Source organism: Patiria miniata, unplaced genomic scaffold (assembly GCF_015706575.1).
Source record: "Patiria miniata isolate m_02_andy unplaced genomic scaffold, ASM1570657v1 HiC_scaffold_7, whole genome shotgun sequence".
NCBI classification, from domain to species: Eukaryota; Metazoa; Echinodermata; class Asteroidea; order Valvatida; family Asterinidae; genus Patiria; species Patiria miniata.
In genome coordinates this window covers 41940506-41959620 of record NW_024037074.1, presented here as the reverse complement: position 1 = coordinate 41959620, position 19115 = coordinate 41940506, and the positions used below count along the sequence as shown (strand labels likewise).

At 41.2% G+C, this 19115-nt stretch overlaps 1 protein-coding gene across 1 annotated transcript; it reads left to right on the top strand.

The window, feature by feature from the left end:
- Positions 1-2117: 2117 nt before the first annotated feature.
- On the top strand, positions 2118-17860 carry LOC119718927 (cholesterol 24-hydroxylase-like). The gene is made up of 13 exons (XM_038188361.1): positions 2118-2299; positions 5035-5112; positions 6325-6406; positions 7196-7356; positions 9061-9199; positions 10520-10633; positions 11117-11360; positions 11991-12063; positions 12861-12945; positions 13895-14005; positions 14910-14995; positions 15724-15790; positions 16889-17860. Exons 1-13 carry the CDS (start codon positions 2160-2162, stop codon positions 17051-17053), a joined length of 1545 nt encoding a protein of 514 aa, XP_038044289.1. The 5' UTR covers positions 2118-2159; the 3' UTR covers positions 17054-17860.
- Positions 17861-19115: the final 1255 nt, after the last annotated feature.

Genomic DNA, 19115 nt, shown 5'->3' with positions numbered 1-19115 from the left:
ACATTTCACGCACAAAAACCATCTCAAACGCCACAGGTCGATTTAGCCTGTACATGCATATAAATCACGCACAAAAACCATCTCAAATGCCACTGGTCGATTTAGCCTGTATATACATGCATATAAATCACGCACAAAAAGCATCTCAAACGCCACAGGTCGATTTAGCGTGTATAGATTACGCACAAAAACCACCTCCAACCAAGGGCGGATCCAGAACACAATTTTTTGGGGGGCCAAAAAAAATTTGGGTCCCCCAAAAAAGTGGTTAAAAAAATTACGGCGTGGGGTTCGGGGCCCGCTTAAGGGCCCCGAAAAATTTTTGAATTCTAGATGCTCTGTGGTGCGATCTGAGGCAATTTCTGACCACTTTAACCAATGTTTTTTTGAGGAAAAGATGGTGGTGTACTCATTGCCTGCCTTTATTGCGATGTCACATAAAAATAAAAAAAAAATTGGTTTCGTTTTGGGGGGGGGCCATGGCCCCCTTTGCCCCCCCCCCCCCCCCGGATCCGCCCTTGCCTCCAACGCCACAGGTTTATTTAGCCTGAACATGCATATAAAATGACGTGCAAAACCACGTCACTTGAACACCAAAGGTCTATTTAGCCTGTACATGCATATAAATCACGCACAAAAACCATCTCAAACGCCACCGGTCGATTAGCCTGTACATGCATATTTCACGCATAAAAAAACCGTCTCAAACGCCACAGGTTGATTAGCCTGTACATGCATATTTCACGCATAAAAAAAACATCTCAAACGCCACAGGTCGATTAAGCATGTACGGTAACATTCGTAATGCACAAAAACCACCTCAAACGCCACAGGTTGATTTAGCCTGTATATACATGCATATAAATCACGCGCAAAAACCACCTCAAACACCACAGGTCGATTTAGCCTGTACATTCATATTTCACGCACAATAAAAAAAACATCTCAAACGCCACAGGTCGATTTAGACTGACCACTCATGCATATAAATCACGCGCAAAAACCACCTCAAAACGCCACAGGTCGATTTAGCCTGTTCATGCATATAAATCACGCACAAAAACCATCTCAAATGCCACTGGTCGATTTAGCCTGTACATGCATATTTCACGCACAAAAAAACATCCCAAACGCCACGGGTCGATTTAGCCTGTACATGCATGACACGCAAAAACCACCTCAAACGCCACAAGTCGATTCAGCATATGTACATGTACGGTAACATGCGTGACGCAAAAACCACCTCAAAAGCCACAGGTCGATTCAGCCTGTACATGCATATAAATCACGCACAAAAACCATCTCAAACGCCACAGGTCGATTTTAGAATTACGCGCAAAAACCACCTCAAACGCCACAGGTCGATTAAGCATGTAACATGCGTGACACATCGATCATCTTAGATAGCTCCAGTTTCTAACCTTGCCGCATGTTAGGAAAACTATCTAAACTGCTCACTATTCTAGATTGCACCTCACGGTTATCGAGAAAGTTGTTGGAGGATTTCTTGAAAATTTAGTATTTAAATTTACATTCCAATAATTTAATTAATTACTGAATTACTTTCTCTATTGGCATAAGTGAGCAAGTTACGGCTCGCATTATCATGGAATTATCGGAGAGCGTCGTACATGCAGACCGGTTTCAATGTGGAGACCGCTACAGAAATAAAGAAATTAAAGTATGAATGCTGAAGAAACTGTACATGCGTGACGCACAAAAACCATCTCAAACGCCACGGGTCGATTTAACCTGTATAAAAACATGCATGAGAAACCATGCCGAGAAACAATCTCAAACGCCACAGGTCGATAGTACATGCATGTCATTTCGTGATCTAAAATGCCACAAATAGAAATGCTAAAAATACTCATTAAAAGTGCGATAATTTTTGAGTCGAAAATCACATGGAAAACATTACAAAATGTAGTGACATGGAAAACACAAAGAACCTCAACAACAACAACAAACAGTATAACCACCACGGGGCAACATTATCAAATGTAAGCCACTGAATGACTTTATCAAGTCTAATACTGCCTCGCACGGCGCCCTCGTGTGATACAAAATTCATTTTTCTTCGGATCTTTTTGCTGATGCAGCGTTTGACCCTCCGATCCAGTGAGTGAGGAAGTTAAGATCTCAATTTTAGTACAAACATGGTTTGCCTTACTGTTTTGTTAGTTTCGGTGGCAGGATTTGTCCTGCTATTACTCGGCAGTCTGTTTCTTGCATACACGTTGTTTTTGCACTATTTGCATGTGAAATACAGCCACATTCCAGGACCAAAGCGAACGAGGTAGGCAAAATAAAGTTAAGGAACTTTGTTGGGGGGCGGGGGGAGGGGGGGGGTTGACTGCAAGTTACGGGGGGGGGGGGGGTTGTGTTGCCCAATTTCTGTTCAAAATGTTATGGTGACTGAGGTCGTATATATGTTGCAGTCTGATACCACTGGTTGTGCGTGTTTATGCTCGGTAGATGGCAAGTTTGGGGCAAGGCAAGGATTTATCGGTCTAACTGAGATTTTATGAGGAAAATGTTGTAGAGGGTAAAACATGAATAGCTTTTTTATGGCAAGGATTTATCGGTCTACTGAGAATTTATGAGGAAAAACTTGCAGAGGGTAAAACATGAATAGCTTTTTTATTAAAACGAAACTACACTGGAATTGGCGAAAAGCATGACTATATAGTTTCAATGAAAACCGGTCCCACTCCTATTAGATTGGGGATGTGTGTGAACCTTGCTATTTGTTAAATTTGAATACAGAATGCTAGCAATGGCAATGAAACTTTTAAATGAAAAGAAAAAGAATGTGTGCTTTGAATCCTTCCATCAAGACTTGACTTGCTGTGAAGAGCGATGTCCGTTGATCAAATTAATCGGACGTTCTTGGCAAGTGCAGGAACAGTCCGATTTTTTTGTAGTTCTCATCTACCCTTCTGCCGCTATCGCGTCGAGGATTGCCTGAACCCCATGTAAATGGTAGAGGCAGATGTTACTCTCTTTTCCCTCAAAATGGTGTACAGGGATATTTACAACTTTGAATTGTCTTTTTTCCCCACAGTTTTTTTTAGAATAATGTGATTTCTGCAAAGAAATAATTTTGTGGTGTTTGTGCCAGTATTTGAGGGGGGGGGGGCATTGAATGAAAATCTGGAATTTTCATTATGATAGTATAGGCTACTTTAAAACATCTTGCACAGCATTCATCAGTTGCTTTGTGTTGCCATTCAGCACCCCAGACTCAAGGTCTGACAGCTAAAATTAGACTGATAGAATATATTGTATATCGCTAATGCAAATTTTCCACGTTTTTCAATAGATGGCAATTTATAGTTACAGAGGCAGTCTTGTACATGTACCGGTTCATTGGGTATAAGGCCCAAAAAAAGTCTCCGGTTTCTGGTATGGAGCTTGCCCAAAAAGTGGTGCGGCGACGCGGCTTTTTTTTTTTTTTTACCTGATTTTTTTTTGCTTTAAATGTTGGCTGATGACTGCAAATGGTGCCCGACTATAAAACTTAGTATATGGGAGTCCAGAGATGCCACATAAAGCTTATTCTCGATCATAACCCCATCTAAAACACGTTAAAATTGTGCAGCAGCAGGATTCCAGTCAAACCAGTGAGTTTGGCGGTTTTGAGACATCATCTTTCATTGAAAAAAAAACTTTTTCATTTTGCCGACGCGCATGGCTACGGCGACGCGCGCGCATACCAGAAACCGGAGACTTTTTTTTTGGCCTAAGAGCCCCATCTTTGGGGCTAATTGGGTCCTACTTCTATACCTAGATGGAGAATGTGTGGGACATATGTATTTTTGGACTCTGAAATATAAACTTAAAATGTATCGATAACCGCATATAAAAGTTCGCATGTAATTTCTGAGGAGATTTTGAGAATGTTGTTCTCACAGAACTCAAGTATCATGCACAAGTTGTGTACAGTGAATGATATAAGATTTGAGGCTTTGCATGGTGGGGTATCGGTATCGTTTCGGTTTTGCGGTAACACCATGTGGTAATAACTACTGCAGTCTCCTGACGATGACTACAGCAGGCTAGTCGAAACGTTGAGACCAAAGACAAGTTCTTTTAGAACTTACAGCAGGACTGTTCTAAACAGAACAAAAACTACTTAGCAAGTTGATAATAAGCAGGACAAGTTCTTCTCAGAACTAATATCTTCTAAGCAGTAGTTATTACCACATGGTGTTACCGCAAAACCGAAACGACACAGTGAATGAGTTGCTTCATGCACCAGTTGGGACATTTCTATGGCATTTTGCAACAGTAGTGTTCTTGTCGAAGTATTCACAAGACCTCGCAAGTTCTCACGAGTTCTCAAAAGTTATGCAGTTGCACAATTAAGTCGCAAGCCGTCCAATTGTTTATCTCCTGGTATTAGTGTTACGTGTGATGGGACTTGTGAATTGATTCTCGATGTACACGTGATTGACTTGTCAACAAAACTACAGGTGTTTTCTGTCCCAGGCTGAAGACTACGAATTAGTCATAAGCTAACCCTCCTGCTATTTAAACAGCCATAGACAGTCAAAATTAACTTCCACTTCCCCTGCTATACTTTTAACAAAGGCTAGTCACCAGCAGTCAGATCATATGTTGAGCAAGCACTGTGACTAGTAAAACTGGGTCAACAGACAACGCAGGCAAGTTGTGGTCACAGCTGTTTTATCACTAACCGGAGTCAAAGCATATATGTAGCTATCAAGTTACTTAAACAGTCCCAGCCAGTCAGTCCTGCTTTATGTTGGCTGGGAATTCTTAACTGATGAAAACAGTCAATTGTTTGATTTTGACTGAAAGGACTACTTGGCTCAGAATGTTTACAGAGGAGGGTAAGACATGTTAGATGAGCAAAACCCTCTTTTAAAACCTGTCTTCAGACTTTGTGAGTTTTCTTTTAATTTTCAACCAGTCAAAAAGATTGGCTGGGGTTAAAATGGTTACACCTGCCAAAAAAAGTGTATTTTTTTCAGGGTTTAATATTAGCTGTCTACTTTTCTTTCCTAGCTTTTATTGGGGCCACTTGGCAGATATGGCACAAGCGATTGCCGACAAGAAGTTGATGGAAGACCTCATGTTTGAGTGGTAAGTGAAGTCCTTGGATTTTAAATTGCAGATTGTTAGTTCTTGATTCCTTGCAAACCTAGCAAACCTAGAACATTTGTCCTTTGATTTATGACAATGAATCCTTGGTTAGGCCAATTAAAAAAATGATGTTGCGTTTCTGGTACTGTCAAAAAAAGAGAAATGGTCGGTAGGTAGGTTTTTTTTTATTCAGACGCTGATCCAGAGGGGGGGGGGGTGGGTTTGGGGCTCTGTCCAAAAATTTTGTTTCCAAACAAATTCCTAAAAAATTAAGTCGAACCCCCCCCCCCCCCCCCCCCCCCCCACTGTGACACCCCAAAAAGTTGTTTGCCTGTTCAAACTACGGTACACCATTATGTAATCTAGTGTTAATAATCGTCGAATTTGAATAGTGCCCCTATTGAAATATGGTACCAGCGGCAATAGCTTGTCTACAGCACGGCAGATGCTCTAAACGCCGGACTTTATAGTCCAACCTTAATGCATCTGGAGTAACTGGCCAGGTTAAAGCAGTTCAAGTAATTCAACGAACTTTCAGCACGATCAAAACATTCGGCCAATTTCACCCCCATGATGCGGATACAAGAGTGGGTATTGTGAACATGCGCATTCCTAAAAATGGTTGCCCCAAATTCAAATCAAATTGAGTTCGGCATGGCAATGGCACAGCGTTTAGAACACTGCCATGCTACTGCCATTTTGGATGGACGATAGCGCGACAACCCAAGTGCCAAAGGATAGTGTTGGGCCGAACTCATTTTGCCGAGCAAAATGGTTCTAAATGCCGTGCTATTCCCGTGCCGAATTTACAAAGTCAAATTTATTGAGTTGGGCACGGCGTCTAGAATGGGCCTGTACTATTCCCTCTGAAATCCTGAATGAACTCATCTATACAGGTATGCAACTTTACCTCGGATCCGCTGATGTCCTCGTTTTTTTTTACTTCTCATGAATGTACAAATTGAAAAACACTGTACAGAGTCTTGCGTGGTTAGGAGTCTCCTCCGAGTCGTTTTTTTCTAAATTCGCTGTTGCATGCCTGTCTCAGTGTAGCTGGTGGGCTACATGTAAGTTGTAGCCCACAACACAACGAAGGTGGTCACTTGCTTAGGGTGTGCACATACATGTGGTTTTATTACGACAAACTTTATTGCAAACATCTTTAAGTGAATAGAAAACAAATTTTACTGCCTTCCCTTTTCACAAATGCAGGTCCAAAAAGTATGGCAGAGTCTTCGTATTCCATATCTTGCACAATGTCAGCGTTCAGGTGTACACCCCAGAAGCTGTAAGGGTAAGGTTAAAGATTGTTTAACCATTGTATGAGATTGTGACATTTTACAGTTTGAGAACTATTCACCATCACGTAAAGTATTAAAGATGTAATCCCTGTGCTATTTTTCAGGTTGACCTCGAAAACTAGATTTGTTATTATCAATTGCAATAAATGAGACTTCGAATGAAAAAAACCTACAAAATTTAGTTGTTGATTTTTTTTTTCATAAAATTTGAATATTTGCTGCCAGAAAATATTAATTCAGCCCTCGCAGGGCAGGTCCATTTGTGCATTAAATGAAAGTCCTTCTTCATAAGGTTGTAGATACCCCGAATCAGAATATAGTAGGTTTTTCTTTGAAACAAAACACACACATCAAAAATACAATCAATTTTTTGAAGAGCATGGGGTATGCATCTTTAAGACATTGTACCCATGTGCATGTACATCACTGTTGTCATTCACAAGACTTGCAAATGCTATCCCCACTGCTATACACAACATAGTTGAAAATAGACCCTGGGCATGAGCTAGTCAGGGGCGTGACAGGGGGGAGGAGGGGGAGACATACTCTCTTCCCCGGCCCCCCTTTAATTTGGTTTTTCACAAAACAAAATACTGTGTCTTTTTTATTTGGAATTAAATGTCGCAAATATGGCCTCCTACTATTGTCCTGTCTTCTCGGCTTGAACAGCCGGCCAGTTGGTATTAAGTTTGTGTTATATGGAAACGGGTATATATAGTCATAAGTTGAGCATGCAAGATTGTGTTAATTTTCAGCACCACAGGAAATGTCTTTCTTTCCAGGATATCTTGGTTTTGGAGAACTTCCCCAAGTGGAAAGCAGGCTATCGGTCTCTGACACAGGTGTTTGGGCAACGCTTCTTCGGCAAAAGCCTTGTGACGGAAATTGACCATGAGAAATGGAAACCCATGGGTGCTCTGTTTAGTCCAGTCTTCCATCGCAAGTAAGTCTTGCGGAGTGAATTGTTTCCAGACAGCCAAGTATAGGCCTCAGTAGGCTTGGGCGGTTCCAGTCTTTCTGGAGCCGGTTCCGGTTCTCAAAAGAGAACTGGTTCCGAGTCAGAACGGGCTCCCAGAAATTCTATGAAAAACATAAGCTGTCGAAATTACATGTAAAGAATAACGGTGTCACCTTGTGAGGTCCGTGCTCCGTGGATCAATTCAGCGTGCACGCAATACATGTTATTCCACTATTTACTTGGTTTCAAATGTGTGCTTGTTTTTTTATGTGAAACTATGTTTAATGTGTTATCGGCATGCCGCTGAGAATAGAATGATTCACTGCATAGCACAAGTAGTTGAAGTACATGCACACGGTTCGCACGTACACACTACTACCCTGCTTTCACTGAACACCATGTAGGGTGGAACCGGTCAAGTGCTGGAATCGGCTCTGATGGACCCGGGTACAATTTTACCCGGCTCAGATTCGAACGAGTCACGGACGGTCCGGATCGAGCCGACTGCATTATTATCTAGCAGGTACATGTAGCAGCCAAATTGTTTAAGTGCGCAGCTGCGCGACTTTTCATTCTTCACCATGTGCACTGATCAGAAAGAGCTGAAGCAAAGGATGAATTCATTTTCATGCAACGATGGGTACTTTGTACCTGTACCCCACGGCCCGCGAAATCCAAATCTTGAAACAGCACTGTACCTGGGTCCGTAAATTAGTAGAGTCGATTCCCGCGGCACTGCTCAGAGCCTGGGTACGTTTTCAGCACTCAGAGCCGGTGTGATATGAAAAAGAACTCATGTGAACAACGGCTTTTTTGTTGCGTAATCGGTCCTTTTCCAATTATCTATGCGTGAGAATGCGCAATAGCACAGCGGAGTCCGTATTTCATAAGCCTAAATTTACGCTACACTGCTTGTCCAAACGAAATCATTCATGGTACAGGGCCAGTATTGAGTTCAAAGCTCTGTATGCGCGCCTCGTGGCCGGCCGCAAACTCGCAAAGGCTCTGTTCGGCTGTTTTTGTCTCCGACTCTCTGTGACACATTATGGGAGTCTTTGTGGTTTTCCCCGCCATTGTTTTGACTTGCCAGAGTGAATATCCCGGGCCTTAAGTTTCACGCGATTGAATTCCAATGTAACCGATTCTCGGCTCTGGGTTTTGTGCACAGAAATTAGGTAATTTAATCTAGAACCGATTTATTTTGCAGCTGGAACCGAACATAGCGGGTACCCGGTTCTCGAAAAGATTGGACTCGCGGTTCCGGTTCTCATATTGGAATGGGGTAGAACCGGGGAACCTCCAATACTACAGGCCTGCACTAAAATTCTTGCTCTGTCCGAGAGTCAGGTCAAGATTTGGAAAGAGGAAAAAGAAACAATTTATGGCAACATGATTGCTCATTCTCCCACTCGTACTTGTACTCATACTTGTTCTCGTACTCGAGTACATTGTTTCGTTCTCATACTATAGTCATCCAAATGTACTTGTACTAAAAAAAAAAAAAATCCTGAACTCATAATCATACTCGTACTCATGGTAAACTAATAGTACTCATGCTCATGGGAAATGTACTCAACTATAACACTGCCTGGTTTACACTTTTGAATTTTGTTCCTTTTTTCAGTCCTGTTGTACCAAAGCTTAAGGTCTGTGTTTTACACTGAGTTTGTATGTTATTTTTTTGGCCAGCTTTTTGAAAAGGTGTATTGTCCAGTTCAATACCAGCTGTGACCTGCTCCTAGAGAGCTTGTCTAAGAAAGCCGATGGGAAGACTGAAGTCAACATGCTGGACATGTTCAACAGTGTCTCCCTAGATTGCATCACCAAGGTAGGCCGGTCTACATGCAACAACTGTTTTAGTGTCGTCAGTCTATTTTTTTTTTTTTAGATATTTGAAGTCATTTTTACCATTTTAAAATCCTTCAAATACTGGTGTCTTCAGCGTTGGTGAGTACTCAAAACTGTTTGAGGAGGAAGTAAAGGGGAGAAAGATGAAAAATGCCTGCAAAAAGAAGATCAAAACAGGCAAATTTAGTTTATATTCATGCCTTTTTTTTTAAGTTTTTGCCTTTGGCCTGGAAGTTGAAGAAGAGATTAAAGAAAGTATAAAGAAAGTGTCAGAAAGTCCAGCTGAATTTCCAAATGAACCTCTTATTGGCACCCCACACGAACTTGCATGAATCTTATATTGAGCCTAGCATGACCCCCGATTGAGCCTCACATGAACCTTATTGAGCCTCACATTAGCCTCATTGAGCCTCACATGAGCCTCAAATTGAGCCTAACATGAACCTCGTATTTAACCTCACACGAACCTCATATTTAGCCTCACATGAACCTCATATTGAGCCTCACATGAACCTCATATTTAGCCTAACATGAACCTCATATTTAGCCTCACATGAACCTCATATTTGCATGTAGCCTCACATGAACCTCATATTTAGCCTTATACCTGAACTTCATATTTAGCCTCACATAAACCTCACATTTAGCCTCACATGAAACTCATAATTGAACCTAACATGACCTCCTACTGAGCCTCACATGAACCTCATATTTAGCCTCACAAAAGCTTCATATGCGCATGAAACTCACTGATGAAACTTGCAAATGAATAATTTGTTTCAACCGCACACGTGACAACCTAGACAGCTGATTTCATGAAACTTTATGCAATGGCGTAGGCTACATGTAACTCCACTTGCGGCACAATTTATTGCGCAACATTTTGGTTATGATACATGACACATTTTACGAAAGTATGAATTGCGTAAGTCCGCGACTTGCGCAACAGATTATAATGTAGGTGGCGTAAGTTGTGGCAGTGATTGAAAATATATTATTGCACAAAATCAAAATCAAATTTCTGTTTAAAGTCTTGTTACCTCGTGCAACATGTTTAGATTATTTAAAATGGTGGGACAGCTACGCCAAGTTTTGTGAAATTGAGCGTAAGCTTATTGCGCAGCTGCGTGTAAAATTGGTCGCGTAAGTCCTACGCATTGCGTAAGCTACGCACTGTTTCGTGAAATCAGCTGGAGTATGGTTGAAATTGTTTTCCCCTTGTTTTCACGTACCTTGTCAAGGGATATTGATACAAATGAAGAAAGCACAGAAGACAGAGTTTGCTTTCTATTTTTTGCAGGTTGCATTTGGTCTTCATGTGAACATACTCGATGAAGAGAACCCCCAGCTCATTGCAGATATCAGGTGTGCAGCAGAGTCAACATTTCAAACCTTCATCAGGCCTCTGCTATGGGTAAATGCAACACCTGTTCTATAAATAATATCCTTGGCCTGGGTCCCATATCTTTAGGAAGTACCGAATTGGTCAGATTAAAGTAATAAAATCAAGTTGAATTAGTTAAAAATCAAGTTGAATTAGTTAAAGGGAATATACAACATTTTGCTTTTGCTGTTATTCTCAGAAATGGACGGATTTTCGGGGTTAGTATGTTATAGTAAATATTATTTCACTGACTTGTTTGAACTTTGTGTTCGTAGATGCTCGGAAAACCAAGAAAAACAGTCATATTCCTGAAGTCTGGTTCCCTGACCCCACTTAAACAGACCAATATATAGATGCTGAGGAATTGTAAGATCATGGAACCAGTCTAGCTGCCTTGTACCCATTCATAGTTGCGAACTACCTAAATGTGGTAAATTGGGGGCAGTATTTGAAGAAAAAAAACATTTGTTGTGATTCGTAGATAGATGCGGCATTTTTTTTTTCAAATTGCAGTGCAACCCATCCAAGTCGGCTAGGGAATATCGTGAGAGGGGGAGACAGGCCGTCAACCGCATTCGCAAGATGGCGCGAGATTGCATCATGACCACCATGGAGTCCTTGAATTCCGGCCAGACGCTGGACAACAACATACTGGCTCACATACTGCAGACGTCGACGTTGAGTGACAAGAACGGCGTCATCACGGAGGTGGAGCTGGAGAAGATGGTGGATCATTTTGTTACATTCCTTGGGGCCGGTATGAATTAGGAATGAGTGGAATCTGTACATAAGTGCCTGTTTAGCAGTTAAAAAGGATCAGCAAATAATAATGATAAGAAGAAGAAGAATATTAATAATAATAAAAATAATAACAAAAAGGAAAGCGTCTCGAAACATCGATTATGGGGAAAGAGAAGTTTCAGATTGCAAGACCAAAGCTCAGGACTTGAAACTGAAACTTTCAAATTCAGTTTCGACTTTCAAAACAGGATGAAAACCTACCCATACTTCGAAGCATTTGGTTAATTTTAACATTGTTTGTATTATGCAGTTTATCTTAAATCAATATGACTTTCAGATACTTTTCTGCATATGATTTCTTGATTACATTGGTTGTTATGTAGAGAAGCGCCGCTTGTAGCGGATACTGGCACTTTATAAATGACCATGATTGTTATTATTATTATTATTAAGAGACCAATTATCTGTAGCAGCTCGAGATCAGTGCAATCTGGTCTTTAGACTCACAGGTACCCATTTATATTCCTGGGTGAAGAGAGACAATTTTAAAGTAAAACATAAATTTGAAATAAAACTTTAAGGCGCCCAACCCATGTAATTGGGCTTGAAACGATTTGATGAGGATTTGTTTGTGTTTTATTTCCAGGACAAGAGACCACAGCATGTCTCATGGCGTCTACTTTGTTGGAGCTTGCGCAACATCCGGAAGTTGTATACAAGTGAGTTGTGGGACTTTCAAAATACTTTGAGGCACTGTACTTCAGACCGCGGTGAAGGTACTGCAAAAATTTTCCCCCAAAAGAATTAATTGTAAAATGTTCCCTCGTTTCGAAAATACTGTATCTTTTCACCCCTCCTTTGTCTAACTTTAGGGCTTTGCTGAAACTACCGTATATCCGAAAATCCAGTCATCCATAGAATATTGGAATGGCATTTTTATCAAATAGATAATATTTAAAACAATGTGAGCCGTCACAAAAAGATTACAATCCCCATCCCTCCCAGACCCTAGGAATGGGTTTTGGAAGGACCAGTACACATCATTACTTGCATAAGACTTGGAGGTAACCTTTAACCCCATGCGTACGGGAAGCGGTCATGGCCGCGGCCGCTAATCCTCATTGGAATGCAGTTGCCAGCTGTGGTATGCCACACGGCTAGTGGGTAGTTCCACAGCTGCTGCTTTTGTGCAGTCCCACTACCACACAAAGGCTGTGCAGTCATGCAGGCCACTTGCTCTATGTGTGGAGGAATGTCCCCATTACACCCCGTCCTTAAGGGGTTAAAAGTTGAGTATATAAAAATGTGCAAGTAATTTCCTGCCAAATATTTGATATTGGAGGAATTATAAAGTTGCCTGGGGGAAAAAAGTACTTTTTATGCTGGCGGCTTTTCTGTTAATAGTAAGTGGGCATATGAACTTAGATACAACAAACATAATCAAAAATTGCTTGTATGAAAACAAAAATTGTAGCTATCTTCAAGAACTTTTTTAAAAAAACTGTTATACCTTCAGAATGAAGACAGAAGCAGACGCTGTGATCGGTGACAATGGATATGTTACCTTCGAGGACTTGTCCAATCTGAAATACACACAGGCGGTGAGATATTTTGAACATATTAGGGTTATCAGGTGAAAGGTACTCAAATATATTTTTGGTAGCCATAATCTAACTTTTCCCACCACAACCCTTCACAATAATATTTGCTGCAGCATTATTACTGTGATCCTGTGACAGTACAGATACATGTTACCAGATGTATGAAATTCAACCTTTACTAGACTAGAAACAACTTTCTGTGGAATAATTAACGGATTACAAAAGTTAAATTCAGGATTGCGGAGACTAATATTATAATTTTTTTTTTAATTTCCGGTAATGAAACTACAAATTCCTGAAGGCACAGTACCTCGCAAGCCTGAAGTAAACTGTAGAGAGAAAACAGTGAGAAGAAATTACAGTTTTAGAGGTGGGAGGAAAACCTCAGAAGGATATTCTGGGGAAACCCACGGAATCAGGTAGGGACTGAAAACCCAATCCACATGTGGACCTTGGTGGGAATTGAACCCGGGTTACAGCGGTGGAAGGCAAGGAAAGAACCACTGTGCTAAGCCGACTTTCCGAGATACTCTTAGGTGCAGAAAAACAGACATTAATATGCATTGCAGGGAAGCATGCAATTAACAAAGAGTTTACGCCGTGAAAGTTAATGTAACTGATGGTGATCAATCAGAGCGCAGTGACGTCACTGTTCACCAGTAAATTCCCCCGACCCTTACATCCCAGAGCCTTCAAGAAGCGAGCCAAGATGTTTTGAAAGATTTTGTAAGACTGAGGGAAGTAGAGCCTAGAAACTATCACTTTACATCTGATTTACTACTGCTTGATAGTTAATGTCCTAAGAATTTGCTAATGGAGGAGTGTTTGCAAAACCTTTTGATAAAAATGCTTAAGAGGTTAAGGTAAATACAATATATTCTTACGTTGAGTACTGTTTCAAATGTGTTTGTTTGAGTAACTTGGTGCACTTGTACTTGTTTCATTCCAGGTTTTGGAGGAAGGTTTGCGTGTCCATCCTCCAGTGTCCAGCGTTCCCAGACAGCTGACCAAAGATGTCGTCTATAATGGTATCAAAGTACCTGCAGGCACCCCCGTTTGGGTAGGTTTCCCTTTTTCCCTGATCTCGTCCTTGGCTCCCGATTTTTGTGTACAAACCTTACCAAACATTGTTGTTAAAAAGTCAACAGAAGAGTGACAAGTGGCTATTGCACTCAACCAAAAAAAGAAAGTCCCCCCTTCCAATACTTTTTTGTCTAACTCAAAAACTACTGAGCACCTCTCGCTCAAATAACGACTAATCAGTACGGAAATTCCTTAGCAATCCAGCCATACTCTTTATTTAGCCCAAAACAGTGATAATGTGTACGAATTTATGCAATTTATGACAAACGATACCGAAAACAGTTGCACTTTTGTATACGTGCAAGTTGTGGTTCACACTCGCCTTGCAGGTATACAAAAGTGCAAATTCTTTTGGTACCATTTGTCACAAATTGCATAATTTTGTACACATTATCACTGTTTGGGCCAAACAAAGAGTATGGCTGGATTGCTTAGGAATTGCTGTACTGATCAGTCGTAATTTGAGCAAGATGTGCCCAGTAGTTTTGAGTTAGACAAAAATGTATTAAGGGAGGGACTTTCTTTTTTGGTTGAGTGCATTTCCCCAAGGAATAGAAGGGGAGAGGCACCCATTGCTGTAGGTAGTCAGCTCAAAGACTATGTAATTACATAATTCAGGGCTAGTCGGGATTGGCGTGTGAATGGCTGATAGCTCCGCTTGGTACTCTGGCTTGAACATTACACGTTTGCCTTACAAGTGATATTGTCCCCAATTTGTATAACAGCGTTATAATATAAACGTGATCAAAATACAAACTTGTTTACATGAACTGACAAATGTGTCCATTCCAGTACATTAGAAAAGTACGGTGCTGGCCGCGTGGCAACTCTAATAATATCTTGTTCAAGCGTTAGCTTTCTGTTGACATTCCTACTCGCAGGTGAGCATGACCAACATGGCCAGGCAGGAGGAGTATTTTGAAAAGCCGGAGGAATTCATACCAAGTCGATTTCTGAATGACGAAAGGTAACAACTTAAGATGAGAATATTGGCTTCAAAAGAATTTGTTTTTATTCATCGGTATATTGGGAAATGCATTTAGACCCATTTTATGTAGCACCTTATAAGGTGCTACACTGCCAGAAACACCGGGGCAAACCCCTAACCCCTTCTATTAGCAATAATTACTGGGTTCTTTTATGTGCATTGCACAACACACGGGACCTACGGCTTTACGTCCCATCCGAGGGACGTAAAGCCGTAAAGTGTCTTGCTTAAGGACACAAGTGTCAAGACCGGGACTCAAACCCACACTCTGCTGATCAGAAACACCAGAGCTAGAGTCCGGTGCTTTTAACCACTCGGCCATGACACTCCATGAATAAATCCTTGTCATCTGACTGGTCAGAACCACCAATCGTGTGACTGTGAAGAAGTATTTTTTTCAAGTTTGGAAAGAGAATTATGTGAAGATTCACTTTATTCATTGGTATTTATAAGAATTGTTCTCACAAGAGATGTTACTTTGTTAATTACAACAGTTCTGTTTACTAGCCATGATAGGCTGTTGAAATCTGCTTAAATATAAATTACAAAGGTTGAGGGCCTGAAATTTTACAATATAAGAGCTATTCTCAAACTCCTGATGTTCCACCCTAGCAAAACTCTTTGTCATAAGATAATTCTGCTTAGGACGCTGAACTTCAAACAATTCATGTTTCAATGGAGGTTTACCTGTTTTTCTTTTATATTAGTTTCAAATATGTGCACATCCCCTTTTCTCTGGGCCCACGAAAATGCATCGGGCAGAAGTTTGCAATGGTGAGTGCTTGACATAATGACTCTCCAGTGAGAAGAGCCATCTTTGAATGCAGAACAGTGAAGTGAAATAAGATAATTCAGGATCAATCCATTATATTCTAGACATAAAAAATAAGGAGGGGTGAGCAGTGGTGCTAGTCCGAGTATCATCCGTTGTTCAATGAAGCTCGCAAGCTCCACAACAACGTCTCATATATGTGAGCATTGCAAATTTTATGCGACCCCACGTGCAAGCCAATCTCAGTGGACTTTAGAATCAGTTCGAGCAGAAATTCTGCCTCAGCTGTTGATTGGTCAATCGGTTGCCCTGTTTTTGAAATACAGCATCGGGTTACTGAAGACCAAATAGAAGGTGCCTGCTGAATGGTCAGAATCTGGAAGTCAAGACGCAGTCTTGTTTTGCATAATTAATCGCCCAATCTGCTCGCATATTATAGACCCTTGCTGTGCAAGTGGCTGCTCCATATACTACAGTGGTGCTTGCAATGACCTTTTCTTTACTCATGCTGTGCTCCTTTATGCTACGCTATGTTTATGCATTTTCGCCATTGAGTGGTACTTAGGGTTATAGGTAGGGTAGATCATTTGTCAATTTTGTGCATTGTTTTTGTTCGAAGCAACAAAAGCACTCAATATCCAAAGACAGGTGCTTAACATTAACAACTAACCTGATGAAGTTTTAGCTCTGTGACTGCTGAATATTTTGACAAAACAATATTCTAGGATCTCAGTTTCAATTCAAAAGTTGCTGAGTAGTGTTTTGTGATTTATGATTTCATCTGTGATGGACTTGTTTGCAGCTCTGGCCAATATATATTGTAACCAATAGTGGCGCAGTCAGAGACTTCAATAGCAGAGCTAAGTCCGGTTCATACTGAACGCGAAAGCGTACACGACCACGAATTTGAGATGCCATGTCGAGTTTTTGCGCTGTAAAATCGCAACAATTAAACACACTTCAACTTCGAATTTCGTGGCTAATGTTTCAAAACTTCAAACTCACCTCGTTTTGGCATTGGCGTGAAGACGGTGAAGTATATGGCATATTTCAGTTTCAAACATTGTCAAAAACTCTCCTATCTCCGCCACCCATGACAGATTGAAGCTCGTGTCATCATGGCCAAACTGATGAAGTATTTCCACTTTGAGCTGGTACCCGGTCAGTCGTTGCACTTCGTTAAGATGGTAACCTGCAAACCCAAGGACGGCTGCTTGGTGTACATCAGACCTGACGCTCCTCTCAACCATGTGACTTTACCATAAATCGGGCGGTCCGAGAAACTTCACTTCAACCAGCAAAGTTGATTTCTCAGGAGATTTCATCCTAACTGGGGCGCAGGATGGCCACTTATCAAATTTGAAAATCCCAAGACGACCACAGAAAAATTCCCAAGATTTCCCAAGATATCTTTACTCATAGAAATAGCAGCACAGACCCTATTTGTATGTGAATATTGCTCACAAAGTGCTTCCATTAACATTTTTGTGTTCTCAATATGCAAAAAAATGCCAAGGCTCAGCGAAATGTTCCCAAGCCCTGGCCTGAATTCCCAAGATCTTGGGAAAAAAATCCAAGGGGTGGCCACGCTGCTGAGGCAACATAAGCGCATGTTACTCATTGCTTGCTGTGTTGCCACTAAATTTGAGGCTACAATGAATGCACAGTGATTTGGACGGCGTATATTTTGAGCATACTAGCCTGCACCCCAAGCTCCATGGTACAACCATGGAGGCAGAATGGTATAACGGTCCGTGGCATGAAAGAATATTTAACTAAGGGCGCGGCTTGGTTTTGAATTTACAATGCAACAGCCTTTTTTGCAATAAATTTCACCCAGAGCTAGGTACACTTCGCTAGAGCAATTTGTACACGTTATTATCCCACATCTGACACTCAGCTGTACCCATCTCATCGGTCAGTTAGTGTGAATGTTCGGGTCGAGTTTCTTTCTTTAGTTTCCTTGGTTTGTGACTGATATACATGTAGTAGTACCTAAATTAAAGAAAAAGTTATGAAATAATGTTCAAGTTACAACTGAAAGCACACAATATTTTTTTTGGGGGGGGGGGGCCAAAAAAAAGTTGGTCCCCCAAAAAGTGTGTCCCAAATATTACGGCGTGGGGTTCGGGGCGCGCTTTGGGCGATTTTAGATGCTCTGTGGTGCCGATCTGAGGCTATTTCTTACCACTTTACCCAAATTGGAGGAAAAGATGGTGGTGTACGCAGTGCCTGCCTTTATTGCGACGCCACTTTAAAAAAAAAATGGTTTCGTTTTGGGGGAGGCCATGGCCCCCGTTGCCCCCCCCCCCCTCCCCAGATCCGCCCTTGGCCGGGTGTGAGGGAGTTCTGTTTTCACCAAAAAGTGCAACTTGAGGTGCATTGAAGTTCACGCGCTTTAAATCTGGAAAGTTAAATAATTAAACTAATAATTATTATCAAATGACAAATTCGGTCTGATCTTAAGTAAGACGTTCTTCTAAAACCCTCAGATATGAAAACATGGAAGGACTTTTTTCTGTTTGATAGGATTGAGCAATATATATGTGTATCTGAATATCTCATAATATTTTCCCATGCATCCTTATTATTTCATAGTTCACCATTTTACTAGAATGTCCAAAATAAAGGACTCCTTATAACTGCAGCTGTGGTTATAGGTTAAAGAGCGCGTCACTAAATCAGGCGGATATGTTTGTCAGTTATAGGCGCAAAAAGCAACCTAAAAATAAAAACTGTGGCTTCTTTTTCAGAGGGTTGCATACAGACGCCGAAAATAGAAATAAGATATTATTCGTGTGAAGTCTTAAAAATGCATATTAATGGAGCGAACAATTTATCATGGGCGTAGCATAATGTGTGCATAAGATATAAACAGAAAAGGGTTCTGATTCTGAAACTCGATTGGATAAAGTCGATCTCCGATATGACTTCACTAGTCAATGCGGGGCTTCCTAGCTTTCTCACCGCAAGGAATAAAATAATATGCTCGGGCCCGGGGGTGTCGTCTCCCCCCCCCCCCCCCCCCACCTCGTCAGTGCCGTACGTCCCCTAGCGCACAACTGGCTTTTTTAAAGTATGGCGGACCAATAGGAGGGCGCTATTTAGACTGCATGTGTAACCCTTTGTAGTTTATTCAAATTTACCACAGCCAGGTCCTATTCAAAACTGCATGAGCAAGTTCGTGATCTGCGCGCGCGGCGTCGCCGCAAAATCAAAACAATGGGCAAATTCGCCTCTCGGTATAGGGATTTTACACACAGTTGAAGAGTTCCAGTCAACTTAAATTCTATATGGAGTTAATTTTCAATTGTAAAGAAATCTCAT

What these genes read in the sequence shown, in the direction of transcription:
- LOC119718927 (XM_038188361.1), top strand. Translation starts at nt 2,160, where the DNA reads ATGGTTTGCCTTACTGTTTTGTTAGTTTCGGTGGCAGGATTTGTCCTG. An exon ending in AGTCCAGTCTTCCATCGCAA is followed by an intron (nt 7,357 to 9,060) that starts GTAAGTCTTGCG and finishes TTTTTTGGCCAG; the next exon opens with CTTTTTGAAAAGGTGTATTG. An exon ending in CCCTAGATTGCATCACCAAG is followed by an intron (nt 9,200 to 10,519) that starts GTAGGCCGGTCT and finishes TATTTTTTGCAG; the next exon opens with GTTGCATTTGGTCTTCATGT.